Below are 18,875 nucleotides of genomic sequence, written 5' to 3' on the forward strand. Positions count from 1 at the left end.
GTTACTGCCGCCAATGGATACCTGATTGTTCATTCTATGATCACACTCTGAGGTCTGCCACACTTTCAGAATCACCTGACATTCTCACATGGTCAAATGAAATGGTTGATGCCTTTGTGTACCTGAAGAATGCTATGGTAACGGCCCCTGGTCTTGGACTACCTGACTATAAGAAAATGTTTCATCTGTATGCGGGGGAAAATTGTACAACCATGGCGGGGGTCCTGGCTCAGGAACATGGAGGCAAGCTCCGCCCTGTAGCTTTTTTTTTTCAAAGTAGTGCCAACTCAGGTTCAGGGCATGCCTGCTTGTCTGAGAGTTTTTGCATTCAGCGTGATGGTGGTGGGAATGGCTATTTCTTTCACATTGGGACATGAAACTACCCTACACACCGCACATCAAGTGTCCTTACTACTGAAAAACATACACACTCAACACATGTCAGCACAAAGGTTGAGCGGATATGAAGTGATTCTTCTATCTGATCCCAACTTGATTATTAAATATTCTTCAGCAAATTCAGGTCCTACTCCAATTTTGAATGCCCTATTGGGGCTAAAGGGGGAACAGGATGAAGTGGCACCAGAACATAATTGTATAACCCACATACAGCAAGACACTTCCCCTAGGCCCGACATGTCAGCTGTGGCTCTTGATGGGGCCCCAGATGTGTTTGTAGATGGCTTATGCTCTAGGCCAAATGATAATACTTACCATGCAGGATATGCCATTGTGCAACTTCCTGACAAAATACTCGAGGCAAAGCCAATCCCATATCAGTCAGCCCAAGCAGCCGAACTGATTGCCCTTACAAGAGCATGTCAATTATTTGCAGGAGAGGATGTCAACATTTACACAGACTCCAAGTACGCCCATGGTGCTGTACACGATTTTGGGGTCATTTGGGAGAGAAGAGGATTCATTGCTGCTGATGGCAAAACCATATCTCACTCTTCCTTGATATCTGATCTACTCAAAGCCATACAGTTACCAAAAACATTAGCCATTCTCCATTGCAGGGCACATACAAATCACAGAGATCATATTGCCAAAGGAAATGCATTAGCAGATAAGGTAGCAAAGGAAGCCGCATTACAACAGGTGGCCAGTGAACAGATGCCTATGCCCACTTCAGGCGTCACAACTACCCCACATGACCAGATGTATGCAGATTTACAAACATTTGCTACAAAAATCGATCTAGCAGACTGGAATGGTTCTGGAGCACAACTAGATCCAGCTTCTGGTCTAGTGTGCTTAGAGGGGAAACCATGCATTCCCATGTCAAGTGCCCCATTGTTCATTGCACAGTACCATGGTCTAGGACATAGAGGATGGAAAACGACATGTGAAACATTATTGCAGGATTTTTACATTACAGGTTTATCTAGGTTGGTGAAAGAATATGTTTCCAGGTGCATTACATGTATAAGGAACAATCCACAGAACCCAAAGAAATCACAACACCAGCATCTAGTGTACCCAACTACACCTTTCACCCATTTACAAATAGATTTTACCCACATGCCAAAAACAGGACAGAGGCAAGAGTTTTTGTTGGTAATGGTGGATATGTTCAGCAGATGGGTGGAAGCATTTGTCACTAATAAAGAAGACGCACAGACTGTAGTCAGAATTCTTACACAGGAGATAATACCCAGATGGGGATGTCCGCTGCAGATAAATTCTGATAACGGACCAGCCTTTGTGGCCAAGGTACGCCAAGACCTGGTAAAAGTACTTAGATTGGAAATGTCATATTCCCTATCATCCTCAAAGTTGGGGTATAGTAGAAAGGATGAACAGGACAATTAGGGATAAGTTGAGGAAGGCCACTGGAGGAACCTATACCCACTGGAAGAAGATGTTACCTGCAATTCTAGCAGAGGTAAGAATGACACCTAATAAGACTACAGGGTTATCTCCTTTTGAAATATTAATGGGAAGACCGTTCCCCACTCCTTGGGCTAGACAGCCACTTATGTTAGAAAGAGGGGACCTTGACCTGGTACAACAAGAATATGTGAGAAAATTGATTCAGACTTTAGATCAGATTGAAAGAAATGTTGCTCGCACCTCTCCTTTATCTTTTCAGGAACCAACACACCCTTTCCAAGTGGGAGATGTCGTAGTGGTCCGCCAACTCGCTAAAGACAAGAAGCAAGGCTACCCCTTTGGACCACCTACTATGGTGATAGCAGTTACCAGAAGAGCTGTTCTGGTGGACAATTCCCAGTCCTGGATCCATGCTAGTCGAGTGAAGAAGGTGAACCAAACACCTGAGAAACACAAGATGGAAAAAGGAGGTGAAGTACAAGCGGAAAATCCTCGAAGAGCGGGTGAAGTCAGTGAAAAAGACCCTGAAGATGACATTCCTTACTGCCCCTCATGGTGCTTTGAAGATCTGGGTCCTATTGGGCACACTGACTGCTCTTTTTCCTGCCACTATGGATCATAACTAACTGTATTTATCACCCTGAGGACTTGGGCCTAATAAAAGGTATCTGTGGTCAAGGACTAGATTTAAATGAGACCCAGATAACCAAAAGTGAAAGAAAGTCAAAAAGAAGTTTTGAAGAGAACAATCCTTTTTCAGGAAAATGTTGATGATGCAGTTTAAATCTGCTTATGCTCAAAAGTCAGGTTCTGATAAATGTTGGATCTGTAGTAAGTTACATCCGAGCACATAGGAAATTCCTCTTCTGGCCGCTCCAGTCAAAATATTTTTGTTAATAACAGGGAATGTAAGTATTGGTTTGACCAATATTACTTCTAATGCCACCATATCTTTTCCAATTCTGGGAGTCACTCAACTCCCCGATTGGTGTTTTAGACTGGGGAATACTTCCCACAAGGGAAAGGGAATGTGCTCTCAGTCCATATTAAATATATCTGATCCTGGAAGGAGGGATGGAACTTCTTCTGTGAAACTCTGGCAAGTAAATGGTAAAACCCTGAATGAAAGTTTAGAAGGGATACAAGATAATGTGGGGAAAACTATGTTTGGAAAACTTATTTTTTATTTTACACTTGTTGTCACCCCTGAATTTCATTCTGCAATACAAAAATTGCCAATTTCCTTGGGAAACAATACCTATATCTGTTGTGGTAAGATCTGTTACCCTTGGATGCCGAGTGATGTCCAGGGCTGGTGCTATGTAGCCCAATTAGTGCCAATCATGGCAGCTATAGACCAGAAGGAACACCAGGTAACAGCCAGTACATACCCAAAACACCAACTAACTCTGAGACAGAGAAGGGAAACCAAACAAGAAAAGGTAGATCTATTCTCTACAGGCGATAAGGTTTGGTCATGGTTCCCTACCTACACGGGATGGGGAATAACACTCATGAACAAAATAAATAATCACACAAACATTATTGATGATATACTGGAGAGGAACTCTAAGGACATGGGGTTGCTAAATACCGAGACCAGAGCTATTAAAGAACAGCTGGAGATGCAAGAATTAGCTATTGAAAGCATGAGTGCTGCTCTGACAGGTCTGTGTGAGATGACAGAGGATTCTGAATGTTGTACTTGGATATATAATACCACAATGACTGTTCCAGATTATTATGAAATAATAAAGCAACACAGGGAACAGGTAGATGGTTTAATGGAAGAAGCTAGAGCTATAGGAAAAGATGGATGGACTCCTTTTGATTGGCTAGGATCAGGATTTGGTTCCGTCTTTTCATGGATGAAAGGTATCGCTGTAAGAATAGTCATGATATTGTTTTTTGTTTTATTTTTATATCTATGTTTTAAATGCTTATTATATTGCATTGCTAGAGCTACCAAGCCGCAAAATACAAATGAACGTTATCTGGCTATGTACAAAAAGATGAATGAGGTAAAGAATTGAGATCATGTTCATGATCTAAGAGGGGATTGAAAGGATCTAGAGAACCTCCATTGTGTTGATGTACGCCATTTTAAGTATTAAGTTAGGTTTTTGCAGATATATTAGAAATTTAATGGAACTGTTTTAGTTTGCTGAAGGATGTATCAACAGAAGCTAACATGACCCTGAAGTTTTCTTTGCCCGGCTAATTCTCAGAAAACTAGCAAAAAGTTGATACCAAGAAATGTATATGTCATGTTTCATGTAGTCAGCTCATGATGGAAACTTACAAGTTACAGTTTTAGAACTTGCTCCCCCCCCCTTATTATTTCTGTATCCTATATAATCTTAGTAATGTCTAATAAACTTTGAACATCTCTGAACATAAGCTGCCGTTATTTCCGTGTTCAAGGGGTGTTCCCAGAATTCTGCTGATAAACCAGGAATCTCTCCACAGACTGGGGGTCTCTGAGGGGACAAGAAAATCATCCTTTCACTTACCTGATCTAAATCCAACAGAACACCTCTAGGATATCATGTTTTGGTCCATCCGACGCCACCAGGTTGCAACCAAACCGGATATCGTATGTAGTCTCCAGCGCCTCAGGATATGCACAGCCAAAAGGGAAGCCAAGGGAACCAGGACAGCGACAACCAAAGGAAATGCTTCAGGGCTTCAGCCCTCCTCAGACGGGGAGATCAGCCACTAGATAGAGAATAAACAGGTGCGCACACACCTTGTGCATTATCCAAGGCTTATTGAAAGGAGTGAAAAATAAAACCATACTCACGGATGAAGCATGTATCTAAAAAGCATTTGCATAATGACGATGGCCACAACGGCAAGCAAGGTGTTCCAAGTGTCAGTGCGGTCAAATGGCTGACGCGTTTCAGGGATGAATCCCTTTCCTCAGAGCTCCTGACCAGCCTCTGATGCAGATGTGTAGTGGATGGATGATGGGAGTCTTGCTGGTGATATCTTATTAGGAGCCTCCCCCGATGTTGTCAGGCATGAATACAAGCACATGGGGGCCATACAGACTACTGAGGACCATTCTGAGTTGCTGCAATGACATTTCAGCACAATGGTATGACAGGCGGTGCCACCTGTGAGACTCGGCATGTGAAGGTAACATTGCCGCACTGTGAAGCTAAGCATGGAGGTCACAGCAATGTGTACTCACCCAATCAGCTGCTTTCTTCATTTAGAGGTAGGTGATCAGGGGGTGGGTCTGTGACATCATCCTCTTCTAAGCCCCTCCCATCCGACCGTGCCCATTACTCTCCATGACATGCCGAGCAGAACTTGGTTTTCATGTGTCTGCGTTGGGCTGATTTGTGGTCACCATGGATTGAATTATTAGGTGTAAACCAGGCAGATGGCTTGTTCTGGGGATTGTCAGTGATCACATGTCCTGTTTATATGGATTCAATATCCATCGTCTGACATCCTAACAGGAGTTGTCATTTTTCAGGATGTCAGGAAAAACATGTCCGCCGTCAGTAAATGTTCATGTTGTGTCAGTAATAAAAGTCACGGAGGGTTGGGAACCCTGCAAGGGGGGCAAAGATATGTGACTGCCTAGTCCAGCCTTTCTCAGCCAGGGTTCCTCCAAAGGGTTCTAGGGCTTCCTTGTCACTTCATTGGGCTGTATATGGAAGTGTCACCGACCAGCCGTTTCTGGATACACAGCTTTGTCATCATTGAACACACACCATTTTGTTTTCATTCAATACAATTTTTATTATAATTTCACTTTTAACAAGATTGCAGAAAAAAAATCAGTAAACAGTAAAGGCAGAAATCTGGTTGGTCAGGAAGATCCCTTGTCTGGAATGTGGGGGCGGAGTCATTATTATTGGTGTACAATACAATACACAACGTGTTCCATTATTATAACAAAGTATTGTAGAAAAGATCCCAACATGTGACATGGCTGAATGAATGCTGGTCATATTAGTTCATCTATTCTCTAAGTGGGGCGGTATCTATTGGGCCAATCCCTTTTACAAACCACACATAATATCGCCCTTCAAAGTGAAAACAGAAACGATTTGCACAAAATCAAAGAGTAGAAATATTTTCCGGTGGATCCCCTCTACCCAGACCCCATATGTAGACATAGAACAACAAGCTGTGTTCCCTCTCGTGCCGCACTCCTCCAACCACCCAAACCCACACAGAAGCCAAGGGAAATAATGAGAGGAAAGTTCCCCCCTAGTTTGCGGCGGAGTTCTCCTTCCCTCCTGTTGGGGGATGGGAGAAGGATGGACTGAAGACAGAGAGACGCTTCGGGGTCACCACTGTTCTGTAGAGCCTTGAAATGAAGGACATCAACTTCAGAAGTTCTTGTTGTCTGTGTAAAGTTCCCCGATAACGAGATCTGGGCTCTCCCGGCTTCTAGCTCTGTAACCCGCTATATCATTATCAGGAAACGCAACTCCGACACCCAAGAAGGGCTGAAGTTGTGTCCTTCATTTCCAGGATCTACTGACCACTCTGCACCCCGACATTTACTGCACTTCATCCATGTCTTTGGGGGCCTCTCATCTCCTTATCAACTGTTTCTTCCATGATGAAGATCAGCCATGGAGTATATCTGAGGTGTATATCAGGGAGTGCTTCTTCCCCACATGAGAGCTGGGATGTCCAGCAACATTCATCTAGAAGACATTTCCCGCACTCAAGGCACTAATACACCTCCAGGGTTGTGTGGGACCCCTGATGTACAGGAAGACCGGACTTCAGTGAGGAACAATCACCTCACTCAGGACAGGAATATGGCTTCTCCCCCATGTGACATCTCTGATGTCTGGAAAGATGGGACTTCCGTGAAAAACATTTTCCACACTCAGGACAGGAATACGGCTTCTCCCCCTTATGAGATCGCTGATGCGCGTGAAGATTGGACTTTGCTGAAAAACATTTCCCACACTCAGGACAGGAATATGGCTTCTCCCCCGTATGAGATCTCTGATGTGTGTGAAGATGGGACTTCAATGAAAAACATTTCCCACACTCAGGACAGGAATACGGCTTCTCCCCTGTGTGAGATCTCTGATGTTTGGAAAGACTGGACTTCTGTGAAAAACATTTCCCACAATCAGAACAGGAATACGGCTTCTCCCCCGTGTGAGATCTCTGATGTGTGGAAAGATAGGACTTGTCTGAAAAACATTTCCCACAGTCAGGACAGGAATACGGCTTCTCCCCTGTGTGAGATCTCTGATGTGTGTAAAGACTGGTCTTACATGAAAAACATTTCCCGCACTCAGAACAGGAATACGGCTTCTCCCCCATGTGAGATCTCTGATGTTTGTATAGATGGGACTTGTCTGAAAAACATTTCCCACACTCTGGACAGGAAAGTGGCTTCTCCCCTGTATGAGATCTCTGATGTGTGTAAAGATTGGACTTCCTTGAAAAACATTTCCCACACTCAAGACAAGAATACGGCTTCTCCCCCGTGTGAGATCTCTGATGTCTGTAAAGATGGGACTTCACTGAAAAACATTTTCCACACTCCGGACAGGAATATTGATTTTCCTTCCTGTGAGATCTCTGATGTATGTGAAGATTGGACTTTTCTGAAAAACATTTTGCACACTCGGGACAGGAATACAGATTCTTACCCGTGTGAGATCTTTCATGTCTGTAAAGACTGGACATATGTGAAAAACAGTTTCCACACTCAGGACAGGAATACGGCTTCTCCCCCGAGTGAGATCTTTGATGTGTGCAAAGACTGGACTTCACTGCAAAACATTTCCCGCACTCAGAACAGGAATACGGCTTCTCCCCAGTGTGAGATCTTTTATGCACATTAAGACCATGTTTAGAACGGAAACCTTTCCCACACTCAGTACAGGAGAAGCTCTTCCCTGTTGGAAGGCCGGCCCGGTCCCGCACAGTCTGAGGTTCCTCATGATACGAGGAATCCGATGGTCCAGCTACACTGGGTGGTGCCGGATGGACATTGGAGGGAGCCGGGTTTTCTCCTGGACTATACTGTGTGATGTCCTCATCTTCTACTTTCCAGTCTGGAGACAAAGTGAGACAATCCTCGGAGGTTTTCCTCATCTCCCGGCCATGGACTAAAATACAAAGACAAAGAGGATTACTAGACAGGAGCTGATTGGTTCCCCCAAACCAGGACTCCGCCCACATCAGGCAGCTTGGTCTCTGAGGAGCTTACAATTCCACCCTCAAGGGAACTAGGAAATGGCTCCTCTGATCTCCTACCAGGTCATTTCTTTATTCATGGACCTTAGTCAGAGAGTGAGGAAACAACCAGAACTGTCTTTTATAGGAGGGACAGTGATGAGGGGATTATAGGACGAGGGTCCCCACCCCCTCTATCACTCATCGCCATCTTACCAACACAAGAAGTACTGCACTTCCTTATTTAGTCCATGAAGTCCATGAAGAACAGTGGGGCTGAGCCCCACCAGAGGTCAGAGAGTGAGGACGGGGGAACAACCAAGACGAAGACTGAACTGATCCTGAAGACCACCATCATTGGGGTATTGACTCCTCCCTCAGGAGGAGCAGGAGGTCGTGGGAGGAGCGGAGAGGACGGTTTGGGTGATATTTGGAGACAAGATCGGTGATGTAACTTGGAACAGAGTTATAAATGGCTTTATATGTTATTAATGTTTTGACTTTTATTCGTTGGGCAATGTGAATCCACTGGAGGGATTGGCAGAGGGTTGGAGGACACTGAATGGAAGCCAGTGGAGGGATTGGCAGAGAGGGGTGGAGGACACTGAATGGAGACCAGTGGAGGGATTGGCAGAGAGGGGTGCAGGACACTGAATGTAGGTCGGTGGAGGGATTGGCAGAGAGGGGTGGAGGACACTGAATGGAGAACAGTGGAGGGATTGGCAGAGAGGGGTGGAGGACACTGAATGGAGGCCAGTGGAGGGATTGGCATAGAGGGGTGGAGGACACTGAATGGGGGCCAGTGGAGGGATTGGCAGAGAGGGGTGGCAGATACAGAACGGTTAGTGAGGTGGATGAGTCTGGCAGCAGCATTCATGATAGACTGAAGAGGGGATAGCCTGCGATGAGGTAGGCCAATGAGGAGGGAGTTACAATAGTCAAGGTGAGAGACAACAAGAGTAGTTCAGGATCAGGATGTACCAATATTGGTGTAGAAATGAAAAATAAACTTTAGCTTACTAAAAGCAGTGTGTGCCTCAGGTGACCATACAAAGGGCACTCCTTTCTTTGTCAGCTCTGTAATTGGTGCGATTACCTTAGAGATGTTTCTTATGAATTTCCTGTAAGTTGGCAAATCCAACAAATTGTATTTCCTTCACGTTTCCAGGTACAGGACAATCCACCACTGCCTTGATCTTCTCGGGATCCATGCTCACTCCTTCTGAAGAGATAATAAATCCCAAGACCTGGATCTGGGTTTGTTCAAACTCACATTTCTCCAGTTTGAAGTCAGTTCTTCCTTAATCTTTCGAATACAGTGCAGACACGCTTGAGATGATCCTCCAAGTTATCGGAAAGGATGAGAATATCATCAGATATACAATAACAAACTGGTCCAACAGATGTCAAAACACATCATTGATGAAGTGCTGAAAAGTCGCGGGAGCGTTGCATAGGCCAAAAGGAATAACTAGGGACTCGAAGTGCCCATATCTGGTTGTAAAGGTGGCTTTCCATTTGTCTCCTTGATGAATGTATACAAGGTTATATGCCCCCCGTAAGTCAGGTTTTGTAAAGACTTTAGGAGAGCGGAGTCTTTCCAGAATTTCAATGATTAATGGGAGTAAAGGTTTTAATAGTGAAATCGATGGACGCAAAGTGCAATCCTTTTTCTCAACAAAGAACAGGGCTGCCTCTGCAGGAGATGTTGAGGGTCTGAAAAAGCCCTTCTCAAATTCTCATCAAGCCACTCCCTGAGCACCTTTAATTCAGGTTCTGACAGATTGAGAAGGCGGCTGAATGGTATTTCTGACCCTGGAAGCAGTTCAATGGGACAATCGTATGGGCGATGAGGAGGTAATTGATCGTCATTCTTTTTATCATGGATATCTCAGAACTCATAGTATTGTGGAGGCAGGTTGTCATATGACTGGGTAGTTACCACATCAACTTGTGATTCCCTGATTGGTAGAAAACGTGTACAACATGGTTCCCTACAATGCTCCTTGCAATGAGGGGACATAAAATGTATAGTCCGTTCTCCCCAATTGGTGGAGGTGTTATGGGTAGAAAATCAAGGAATGCCCAAGATGACAGGAAATTTAGGAGATGTAATCAGCTGAGAGCTGATGGTCTCATAATGGTCAGCCTCAAATTAGAGTACCAGGGGAACCGTTTCATGGGAAACACCGGTCCTAAAGGTGAACCATCAACCGTCTCCATATCAATGGGGCAGAATTGTTTCTTGGGAGATTATTGTTGTTGTGGGCAAATTCTATGTCCATAAAGTTCCGCCCGACCCCAGAGTCCAGCATAGCAGAACATGGAATTTCATGGCCCTCAGTGATAAGATTGATAGGGACAACAAAATGAGACTGTATAGAATCAACTTTTATGTCTTCATAAATCAATGGGGAGATAGACTGGTAATGGAGTTTATTTGTTCAGGCACTATACTTGGGGATTTCAACATCCCTGTCAACAATGACAACCCGGCCACATCCCAACTCCTCCACTTAACCTCCTCCTTTGCACTTGCACAGTGCATACAATCCACCACCCACTCCGACAGAAGTATCCTGGACCTTGTCTTCTCCAACCACTGCGCTCCCCACAACCTCACTAACACCCCCTTCCCTCTCTCTGACCACAACCTTATCACCTTCTCTATCTCCTTGTCCTCTAACCCTTACCCGTCTAAATGTCATACTACCACCAGCCGTAACCTCCGCAACCTGAACCCTGCCCCCCTCCACTCTGCAGCTGATCAACTCCATGACAGCATCCTCCCCGTCCTGCCTTTTCCTGGCTATGACCGCCTATAACAATGCGCTGTCAACAGCCCTTGACTCACTAGCGCTTTTAACCACACGCAACATCAGACCCCGACCACTCCAGTCCTGGCAGACTGATCACACCAAAACTCTCAAACGACACAGTCGTGCCTTGGAGCGACTATGGCGCAAAACCAAATCCCAACAAGCCTTCACCCGCTTCAAATCTGCCTTCCACACCTACACCTCCTCCCTCCACACAGCCAAACAAGACTACTTCCTGACCCTCATCAAGGCCCTCTCCTCCAATCCTCGCCGACTCTTCTCCACCTTCAACTCTCTACTCTCGCCACCCCCACCTCACTCATCGCCCTTGAGATTGCCAATCACTTAAAAAACAAAATTGACACAATTCGCAAGGACATCGCCGCAGCTCACACTCCCCCCAAACCCGTCCCCTCTCACACAGCAACCCCCTCATCACCCCTCTCCCTCAACATAACTCCGCAGAGACTTCATCGCTGCTCAAACTCCCTCCAACCCTGTCCCCTTTCACACAGCTACCCCCTCATCACCCCTCCCCCACGGCCCCACCACTGCTCTGACCTCCACCCCACCCAACATATCTCACACTGAAGCCCCCTCAACACTCCACACCTTTGACCTTACTACCATCAAGGTCTCCAAGATCCTCTCTGATGCCAGCCTCACCACCTGCCCCCTCGACCATATCCCCTCACAACTCCTATGACCTCCCTCCCCCTCCATCCTACGCTCCCTCACCCACATCTTTAATCTCTCCCTCTCTTCCAGTGCATTCCCCTCCCCTCTGAAACATGCACACATCACCCCCATACTTAAAAAGCCCTCCCTGGACCCCAATGACCGGACAACCTCAGACCCATCTCCCTGCTCCCATTCACATCCAAACTCTTTGAGCGCCTAGTCTACACCCGCCTATGCTCTCACCTCAACAACAACCTCCTTGACCCCCTACAGTTCGGCTTCCGTCCCCTACACTCCACCGAAACCGCCTTACTCAAACTCTCCAACGACCTGCTAACAGCCAAAGCTAATGGCCACTATTCAGTGCTCCTACTCCTTGACCTCTCTGCGGCCTTCGACACAGTCGACCACCCCCTCCTCAAAAAAAAACTACACTCCCTCGGCCTCAGAGATTCTGCTCTCTCCTGGCTCTCATCCTACCTGTCACAACGCTCTTTCAGCGTTACCTATAATGCTACCACCTCCCCTTCCCTCCCCCTCTCTGTTAGGGTCCCTCAAGGCTCTGTCCTCGGGCCCCTTCTCTTCTCCATCTACACCTCCTCCCTTGGCCAACTCATACACTCTCACAGCTTCAACTACCACCTCTATGCCGACGACACACAAATCTATCTCTCAACCCCCCACCTCACCCCCTCGGTCTCAGCCCAAATCACACACCTACTGAAGGACATATTAGATTGGATGTCACTCCACTTCCTTAAACTGAACCTCTCCAAAACCGAGCTCCTTGTCTTCCCCCCCAGCCCGGACACCACCCCCCATTGACTTCTCCATCACGTCCAACAACGCCTCCATCAAACCCGCCTCGCAGGCCAGAGTACTTGGTGTCATTCTGGACTCCAACCTATCCTTCCAGCCCCAAGTCCAATCTTTAACAAACTCGTGCAGACTCCACCTCCGCAACATCGCCAAAATCCGCACGTTCCTAACCCCAGAAACCACTAAACAGCTCATCCACTCCCTCATCATATCACGACTCGATTACTGCAACTCCCTCCTCACTGGCCTGCCTCACCACAGGCTATACCCGCTTCAGTCGATTCTGAACACAGCTGCCTGACTCATTCACCTCTCCAACCGCTCCATCTCCGCCACCCCCTCTGCCAATCCCTCCACTGGCTTCCGATTGCCTAATAGATCAAATTCAAAATCCTAACACTGATGTACAAAGCTGTCCACCATACTGCCCCGAACTACATCACCGACCTAATATCCAAGTACCACCCAACACACACACTCCGCTCCTCACAAGACCTCCTTCTCTCTAGTTCCCTGGTCTCCTCCTCCCATGTCCACTTCCAGGACTTCTCCAGGGTGTCACCCATCCTCTGGAACTCCCTGCCCCAACCCATCAGACTATCACCTACTCTCCTCTCCTTCAGGTGCACCCTGAAAACCCACCTCTTCAGGGAAGCCTACCCCACCCCCTGATAACTTGCCGACCTCCTCCACTCTTCCTACCACTTCATCCCCCACAGCTATCTCCTCCTGTACCACTATCCCCTCCCTCCTAGATTGTAAGCTCGAAAGAGCAGGGCCCTCGATCCCCTCATGTTTTGCATTGTATTGGTATTGTTCTGTCACATGTTCTGTCCCCCTTTGTAATGTACAGCGCTGAGCGAACTATTGGTGCTTTATAAATACTGTATAATAATAATATACTATCAATCGCAGCAATTGTTCTTTTATCTTTGCTGTGACAATTAACTGTGTAATGTCCAGAGTCCCCACAATACAGACATAAGTTCTCCAAATGTCGTCTCTTTCTTTTGAGTAGAAATGGATTACTTAATAGCATCTACCGGCATAGGTTGGATGTGTTAGAATCTGGAGAAACTTTTAGATCCTTCTGAATGAACTGATCAGTAGGAAAACGTATGCCACCATTACTTCCAAACATTTCCAGTCTCTCCTTCCTCCTTTCTGTAAGTCTCTGACCAATTCAGATGCATAATTGGATGAAAGCTTCAAGATCATTAGGAATCTCTACTCTGGTGAGCTCATCATTTACCTGTTCAGAGAGCCCTTGGCGGAACTGATTCTTTTGTGCTGCTGGGTTCCAGGTGGTATCTGAGATCAATCATCAGAATTCAGCTGTGTACTCAGCAAATGAGCGCCTACCCTGCAGTAAACTATGCAGCTTTGCTTCAGCAGTAGCACAATGGTTGGGATCCTCAAAGTCCTGGTTCAGTGCGGTCTTGTTCTATATGGGGAGAGGCCCAAGCTAGGGCTTCCTCAGTCGGGAGGTTTATAACAAACAATACTTTCTGTTTCTCAGAATTAAATGCAGCAGGTTGCATCTGGAAAAAAATGTGGCATTGGTTAAGGAAACCTCTGTAATGGCGTCGGTCTCCATTGAACTTGACTGACAGAGGCATGCCTGTGTTAGCAACATCGCGGGAACATAAGTCCAGCAATCGTCTTTGCAGAGCATGGATTTCCTCCTGTTGCCCCTTTAACACACTTTCCAGAACATTTTTCTTGGTAGGTAACACCGAACTCTTGCAGTTCTGAAAGTTGGTGCCTGAAAGGAGCCACGGTATTTGCTATAGCGGCCTCCATGTTTGGGTCAGATTTTCCTGTGCCGGTCAGAGGTCAGGCTCAGAGACCAGTAGTTATAGCAGAAGACCAACCAACAGGATAGGTATACAGGCAGGTCACCCTGACGGATGACGTAGGCTCACCTGAGGTGCGGGGTCTAAGCACTAACCAGTATCACCAGAGCTCCAGATGGTGGGTATGGGTTTTGCTGCGTGTTAGTACCAGGTCACAGTAGTAGTAGTCAATAAACAAGCCAAGGGTCGGTAACAAGTGGTTGCAGGTTGGGATGAAGCAGAATCATAGACCAGAAACAAGCCAAAGGTCAATAGCAAAGCTACAGACGGTAGCAGGAGAGATAAGAGCAAGATATTGGATGGAGAAGGCACAAAAATCTGCCAACCAGGAAGTGCAGAGACATGGCTTAAATCAGGAAGTTCATGGGAGGAGCAAAGAGTTCAAGGCTCAGCAGAAAACACAGCAATGGATAAGCAGAGTGCCGTCCATTATATCAGGTAGCTCAGTGAGAAGAGTTTCTGCTAGACATAGTAGAGTTCCTGGGTTCAGGTCCAGGCTCTGACAGGTGTCTAGGTTTAGCAGAGGCAATGAATTAATATTTAGCTGAACCCCAGAACCTCCATAAATCCAGTCTAGATACATAAATTGTGTCTGCAGCACAGAGAAGGAAGATTATCCGAGAGAAATCCAGGAATACAGGACGGGGAACACAGCTCAGGAAAGTGACCAGGGGATTACAGGCTGATATCACCCAGTCCCCGCCCTACTCTGGACCAATCAGTGAGCAGTATGGGTGGAGGAATGGATTTAGTGTTCATGACCCACCTGTGCTGATCTCTGTAGGAGTGTCCTCCTCTATAAATGTCCCCGTTATTCCATCCTCCTCCATAGACTGCTGATCATCCCTCACATACGCCTCTTCTTCTTCTGCTTTCACCTCAACTTTTAAATCTATTAAATCTTCACCCTAAAATAAGAGAAAATAATATCTGTAAAATATAAACTAACATGAAAAATCCACAAATTGTCTCCACAAGTCCATGTTCTAGATGCTCCATCCCACCAACCTTGTAATAGTGAGGGATGGTGTGACCTTCCTGTGTGGAATCCCGGGAATACAGAGGACGGGGACATCTCTCTGGTGGGTTCCTGGTATTAGGTGGCTCCATCATATCCTTGTGCCCTTCTGAGGACTTCTGCATCACTCCATACTCCTCATCCTCCTCTATAAATTCTTCCTTAACAACAATATTATCATCCCCGAGGATTCCACTCTGAAATAAATAAATTATTGTAACAAACAAACCTGTTTATAAAGCAGAACTTCAGTTGCAATCATCTACCTGATGATGGTGAGGAATGGTGTGACCTTCCTGTGTGGAATCCCAGGAATACAGAGGACGGGGACATCTCTCTGGTGGGTTCCTGTAGCTGGATGACTCCCCCATGGTGTCCTGGTACAGATCTTTGTGTTCTCTTAGAAGCTCTGACTCCTCCATCCCCCCATCCTCATCCTCCTCCTCTTTTATCTTGTCTTTAACCTCAACTTTAGGATCTCTCAGGTTTCCACTCTGAATATATAATAAAAATGACATCAATGGTAACAATGCAGATAATGTACAGATCCTAATGATACTATCAGTGATTGTTCCTCATCTACCTGATGATGGTGAGGGATGGTGTGACCTTCCTGTGTGCAATCCCGGGAATACAGAGGACGGGGACATCTCTCTGGTGGGTTCCTGGTATTAGGTGGCTCCATCATATCCTTGTGTCCTTCTGAAAACTCCTCCATCACTCCATACTCCTCATCCTCCTCTTTATACTCTTCTTTACCATCAATATTATCATCCCCGAGGATTCCACTCTGAAAGATATAATAAAACATTCATTGTAACAAACATGCTGTGTATAAATCACAACTACCAATAATTTTGGTTAATCTATATGTCCTATGACATCACACTGACCTCACAGCTCCTCCTCCTAATGTCCCTCCATTCAGAGTCAGAGAATCCTATGACAGATAGACTCTGGATGGAGGGACATTGGGAGGAGGAGCTGTGAGGTCAGTGTGATGTCATAGGATTCTCTGACTCTGGATTGAGGGACATTGGGAGGAGGAGCTGTGAGGTCAGTGTGATGTCATAGGACATATAGACGCTGGATGGAGGGACATTTGGATGGGGAGACTTGAGGGGTCCTCTATATTAGGCTCCCATGCAAACCAAATCCTAGTTCTTTACCTTTGACCTTTGACCTTTACCATCCAGAAATCTGTCCGGAATCTGTGGAAGTAAGCTGTCATGTGATCAGGTGACGTGCGGAGGAACGGAGTGTAAATAGCAGACAATTGTCTCCAGAGCCCCTAATGGTGGGGATGGATTTGGCGGCATGCTGGTGCCAAGTTTCCTCCCCCCAGGGTCACTGCAGGTGTGGAGAAAAGCTGTGTAAGAGGATATGGAGGAGAGATGAGGAGGAGATCCAGGAATCAGGAGAAAGGTCAGGGCAAGCAACAGACGAGCGCATCCAAGAGACCAAGCCGGGGTCACTACACAGAAAATCAATCCAAGGAAACAACAGGCAGGACGAGGAATAGCAAGAAGGAGCTGAGAGACAAATGAGAATATTGCTCAGCCAATGGGAGATGATCTCAGCATGACTTCCATCATGAAGGAGATGAGGGGGAGGGGAGGAAGTCACTGAAGGTGACCATAGATCCATGGAAATTCAGCTGGTTCAGCAGGGATCGCTCACATTTCCATCCATGTGTGGTCACTGCCGGATAAAAGCCACTCCCCCAGCGGCTGCAGCCAATAGCTTCAGTGCTGATCTGTGTATTCTGAGAGCGGAGGAGTCCCCCCATTGTCAGAATACAAGAGTGCAGCGGGGAGGATTCCCCCATCCACCTCCAATGTGTGGATGGGGGAATCACTTCAGTTTTTATGATCATCCCGCTGGCTGAACGATAAAACTGAACCATGTAGGCCAGCTTTGGGAGCAACATATATTATCATCAACTCCTCCCCCTGAAGGGGTTAATCTACATATTACCTCCTCTGCCACCAGATCCAGGAATGTCACCTTTCTACTTCCTCATTCATGGAACTTCCTGTCTGTACCTGACATCACTTCCTGTCTATGCCTGACATCACTTCCTGTATATACATGACATCACTTCCTGTCTTCCATAGAGGCTTGATTTTGCAGTAACATTGATTGCAGTTTTAGTCCTGTAGAACATCTGGTATATGGATACAAAGCCCCCCAGCGGAGAGTGATTGAAGTAGATGCAAAGTGGAAGCGGAGGAGGTAATCTGTATATTAATCTCTTCAGGGGGATGAGTTGATCTTTGCTCTAACACAATGGACGCCGTTTTCCACTCACTCTGACGGGAATACATTAGACCTTGTTTTCTCCCATCTTTGCACTCCCTACAACCTCACAAACACCCCCTTTCCTCTCTCTGATCACAATCTCATCACCTTCACAGTCTCCTCGTCTTCAAACACCGATCCCTCCAAGCAGCAAAGAATTACCCGCAGAAACCTTCACAACTTGAACCCGGCTCCTTTCCACTCTGCAACTGACCAACTCTATGACAGAATCTCTTCCCTGTCCTGCCCTGACCTGGCCGCTGCTGTCTATAACAGTTCACTGTCATCTACACTGGACTCACTTGGTCCTCTAACAACACGAAGCATCCGGCCCCGACCATTACAACCTTGGCAGACTGACCACACCAGACATCTTAAACGACATAGTTGTGTGTTGGAGCGATTGTGGTGTAAAACTAAATCCCAGCAAGCATTCACCCGATATAAATCTGCTTTCTTCACATACAATTCCTCCCTCCATGTTGCCAAACAAGCCGACTTTGTCACTCTTATTAATACCTTGTCATCCAGTCCTCGTCGTCTCTTCTCTACTTTTCTCTCTCTACTTTCTCCACCTCCACCCAGTACCTCACTCACAAGATTGCAAATCATTTCAAAAACAAGATTGATGCAATTCGTAGGGACATCTCCACTGCACAGACATCCATCCCACTTAGCATACCTTATACTAAACCTCCCTCAACACTTTCCTCTTCTGACCTCGCTATTACTGAAGAGGTCACTAAGGTTTTCTCAGAAGCCCGTCTCACTACCTGCCCCCTGGATCCTGTCCCCTCACAACTACTACGGTCACCCTCTTCTTCCATCCTAAGCTCCCTCACTCACATCTTCAATCTCTCCCTCTCTACTGGTGCCTTCCCCTCCCCTCTAAAGCATGCGCACATCACTCCCATACTTAACAAGCCCTCCCTGGACCCCACCAACCTGAACTACTTAAGACCCATCTCCCTGCTCCTGTTTACCTCTAAACTCCTAGAACGCTTAGTCTACAATCGCCTGAGCTCCCACCTCACCGACAACAACCTTCTTCACCCTTTACAGTCTGGATTTCGCTCACTACACTCCACTGACACCACCCTACTAAAACTCACTAATGATCTACTAACTGCTAAAACCAATGGCCACTACTCCATACTCATCCCAACCAATGGCCACTACTCCGTACTCATCCCAACCAATGGTCACTACTCCATACTCATCCCAACCAATGGCCACTACTCCATACTCATCCCAACCAATGGCCACTACTCCATACTCATCCCAACCAATGGCCACTACTCCATACTCATCCCAACCAATGGCCGCTACTCCATACTAATCCCAACCAATGACCACTACTCCATACTAATC

At 46.4% G+C, this 18,875-nt stretch overlaps 2 protein-coding genes across 2 annotated transcripts in view; one reads left to right on the forward strand and one right to left on the reverse strand.

Moving 5' to 3' along the window:
- The window catches only part of LOC149460603 (uncharacterized), a 133,919-nt gene extending 116,689 nt beyond the window's left edge, over positions 1–17,230 (reverse strand). Inside the window, exons 1-7 of the mRNA XM_089679454.1 lie at positions 17,219–17,230; positions 15,787–15,993; positions 15,470–15,697; positions 15,194–15,400; positions 15,064–15,093; positions 13,582–13,640; positions 6,637–7,660 (exon numbers count right to left, since the gene is read on the reverse strand). Coding sequence (XP_089535580.1) covers positions 6,637–7,660; positions 13,582–13,640; positions 15,064–15,093; positions 15,194–15,400; positions 15,470–15,697; positions 15,787–15,993; positions 17,219–17,230 — 1,767 coding nt within the window. The remainder of the gene's footprint in view (positions 1–6,636; positions 7,661–13,581; positions 13,641–15,063; positions 15,094–15,193; positions 15,401–15,469; positions 15,698–15,786; positions 15,994–17,218) is intronic.
- Positions 17,231–17,317: 87 nt separating this feature from the next.
- Positions 17,318–18,875, forward strand: part of LOC149460604 (uncharacterized) — a 95,365-nt gene continuing 93,807 nt past the window's right edge. Inside the window, 1 exon segment of the mRNA XM_089679455.1 lies at positions 17,318–17,438. Within this exon segment, the coding sequence (XP_089535581.1) occupies positions 17,417–17,438 (22 nt within the window). The 5' untranslated portion in view covers positions 17,318–17,416.

Source organism: Staurois parvus, unplaced genomic scaffold (assembly GCF_062004578.1).
Source record: "Staurois parvus isolate SC_StPar_1 unplaced genomic scaffold, SC_StPar_1.0 ptg000224l, whole genome shotgun sequence".
Taxonomy (NCBI): domain Eukaryota; kingdom Metazoa; phylum Chordata; class Amphibia; order Anura; family Ranidae; genus Staurois; species Staurois parvus.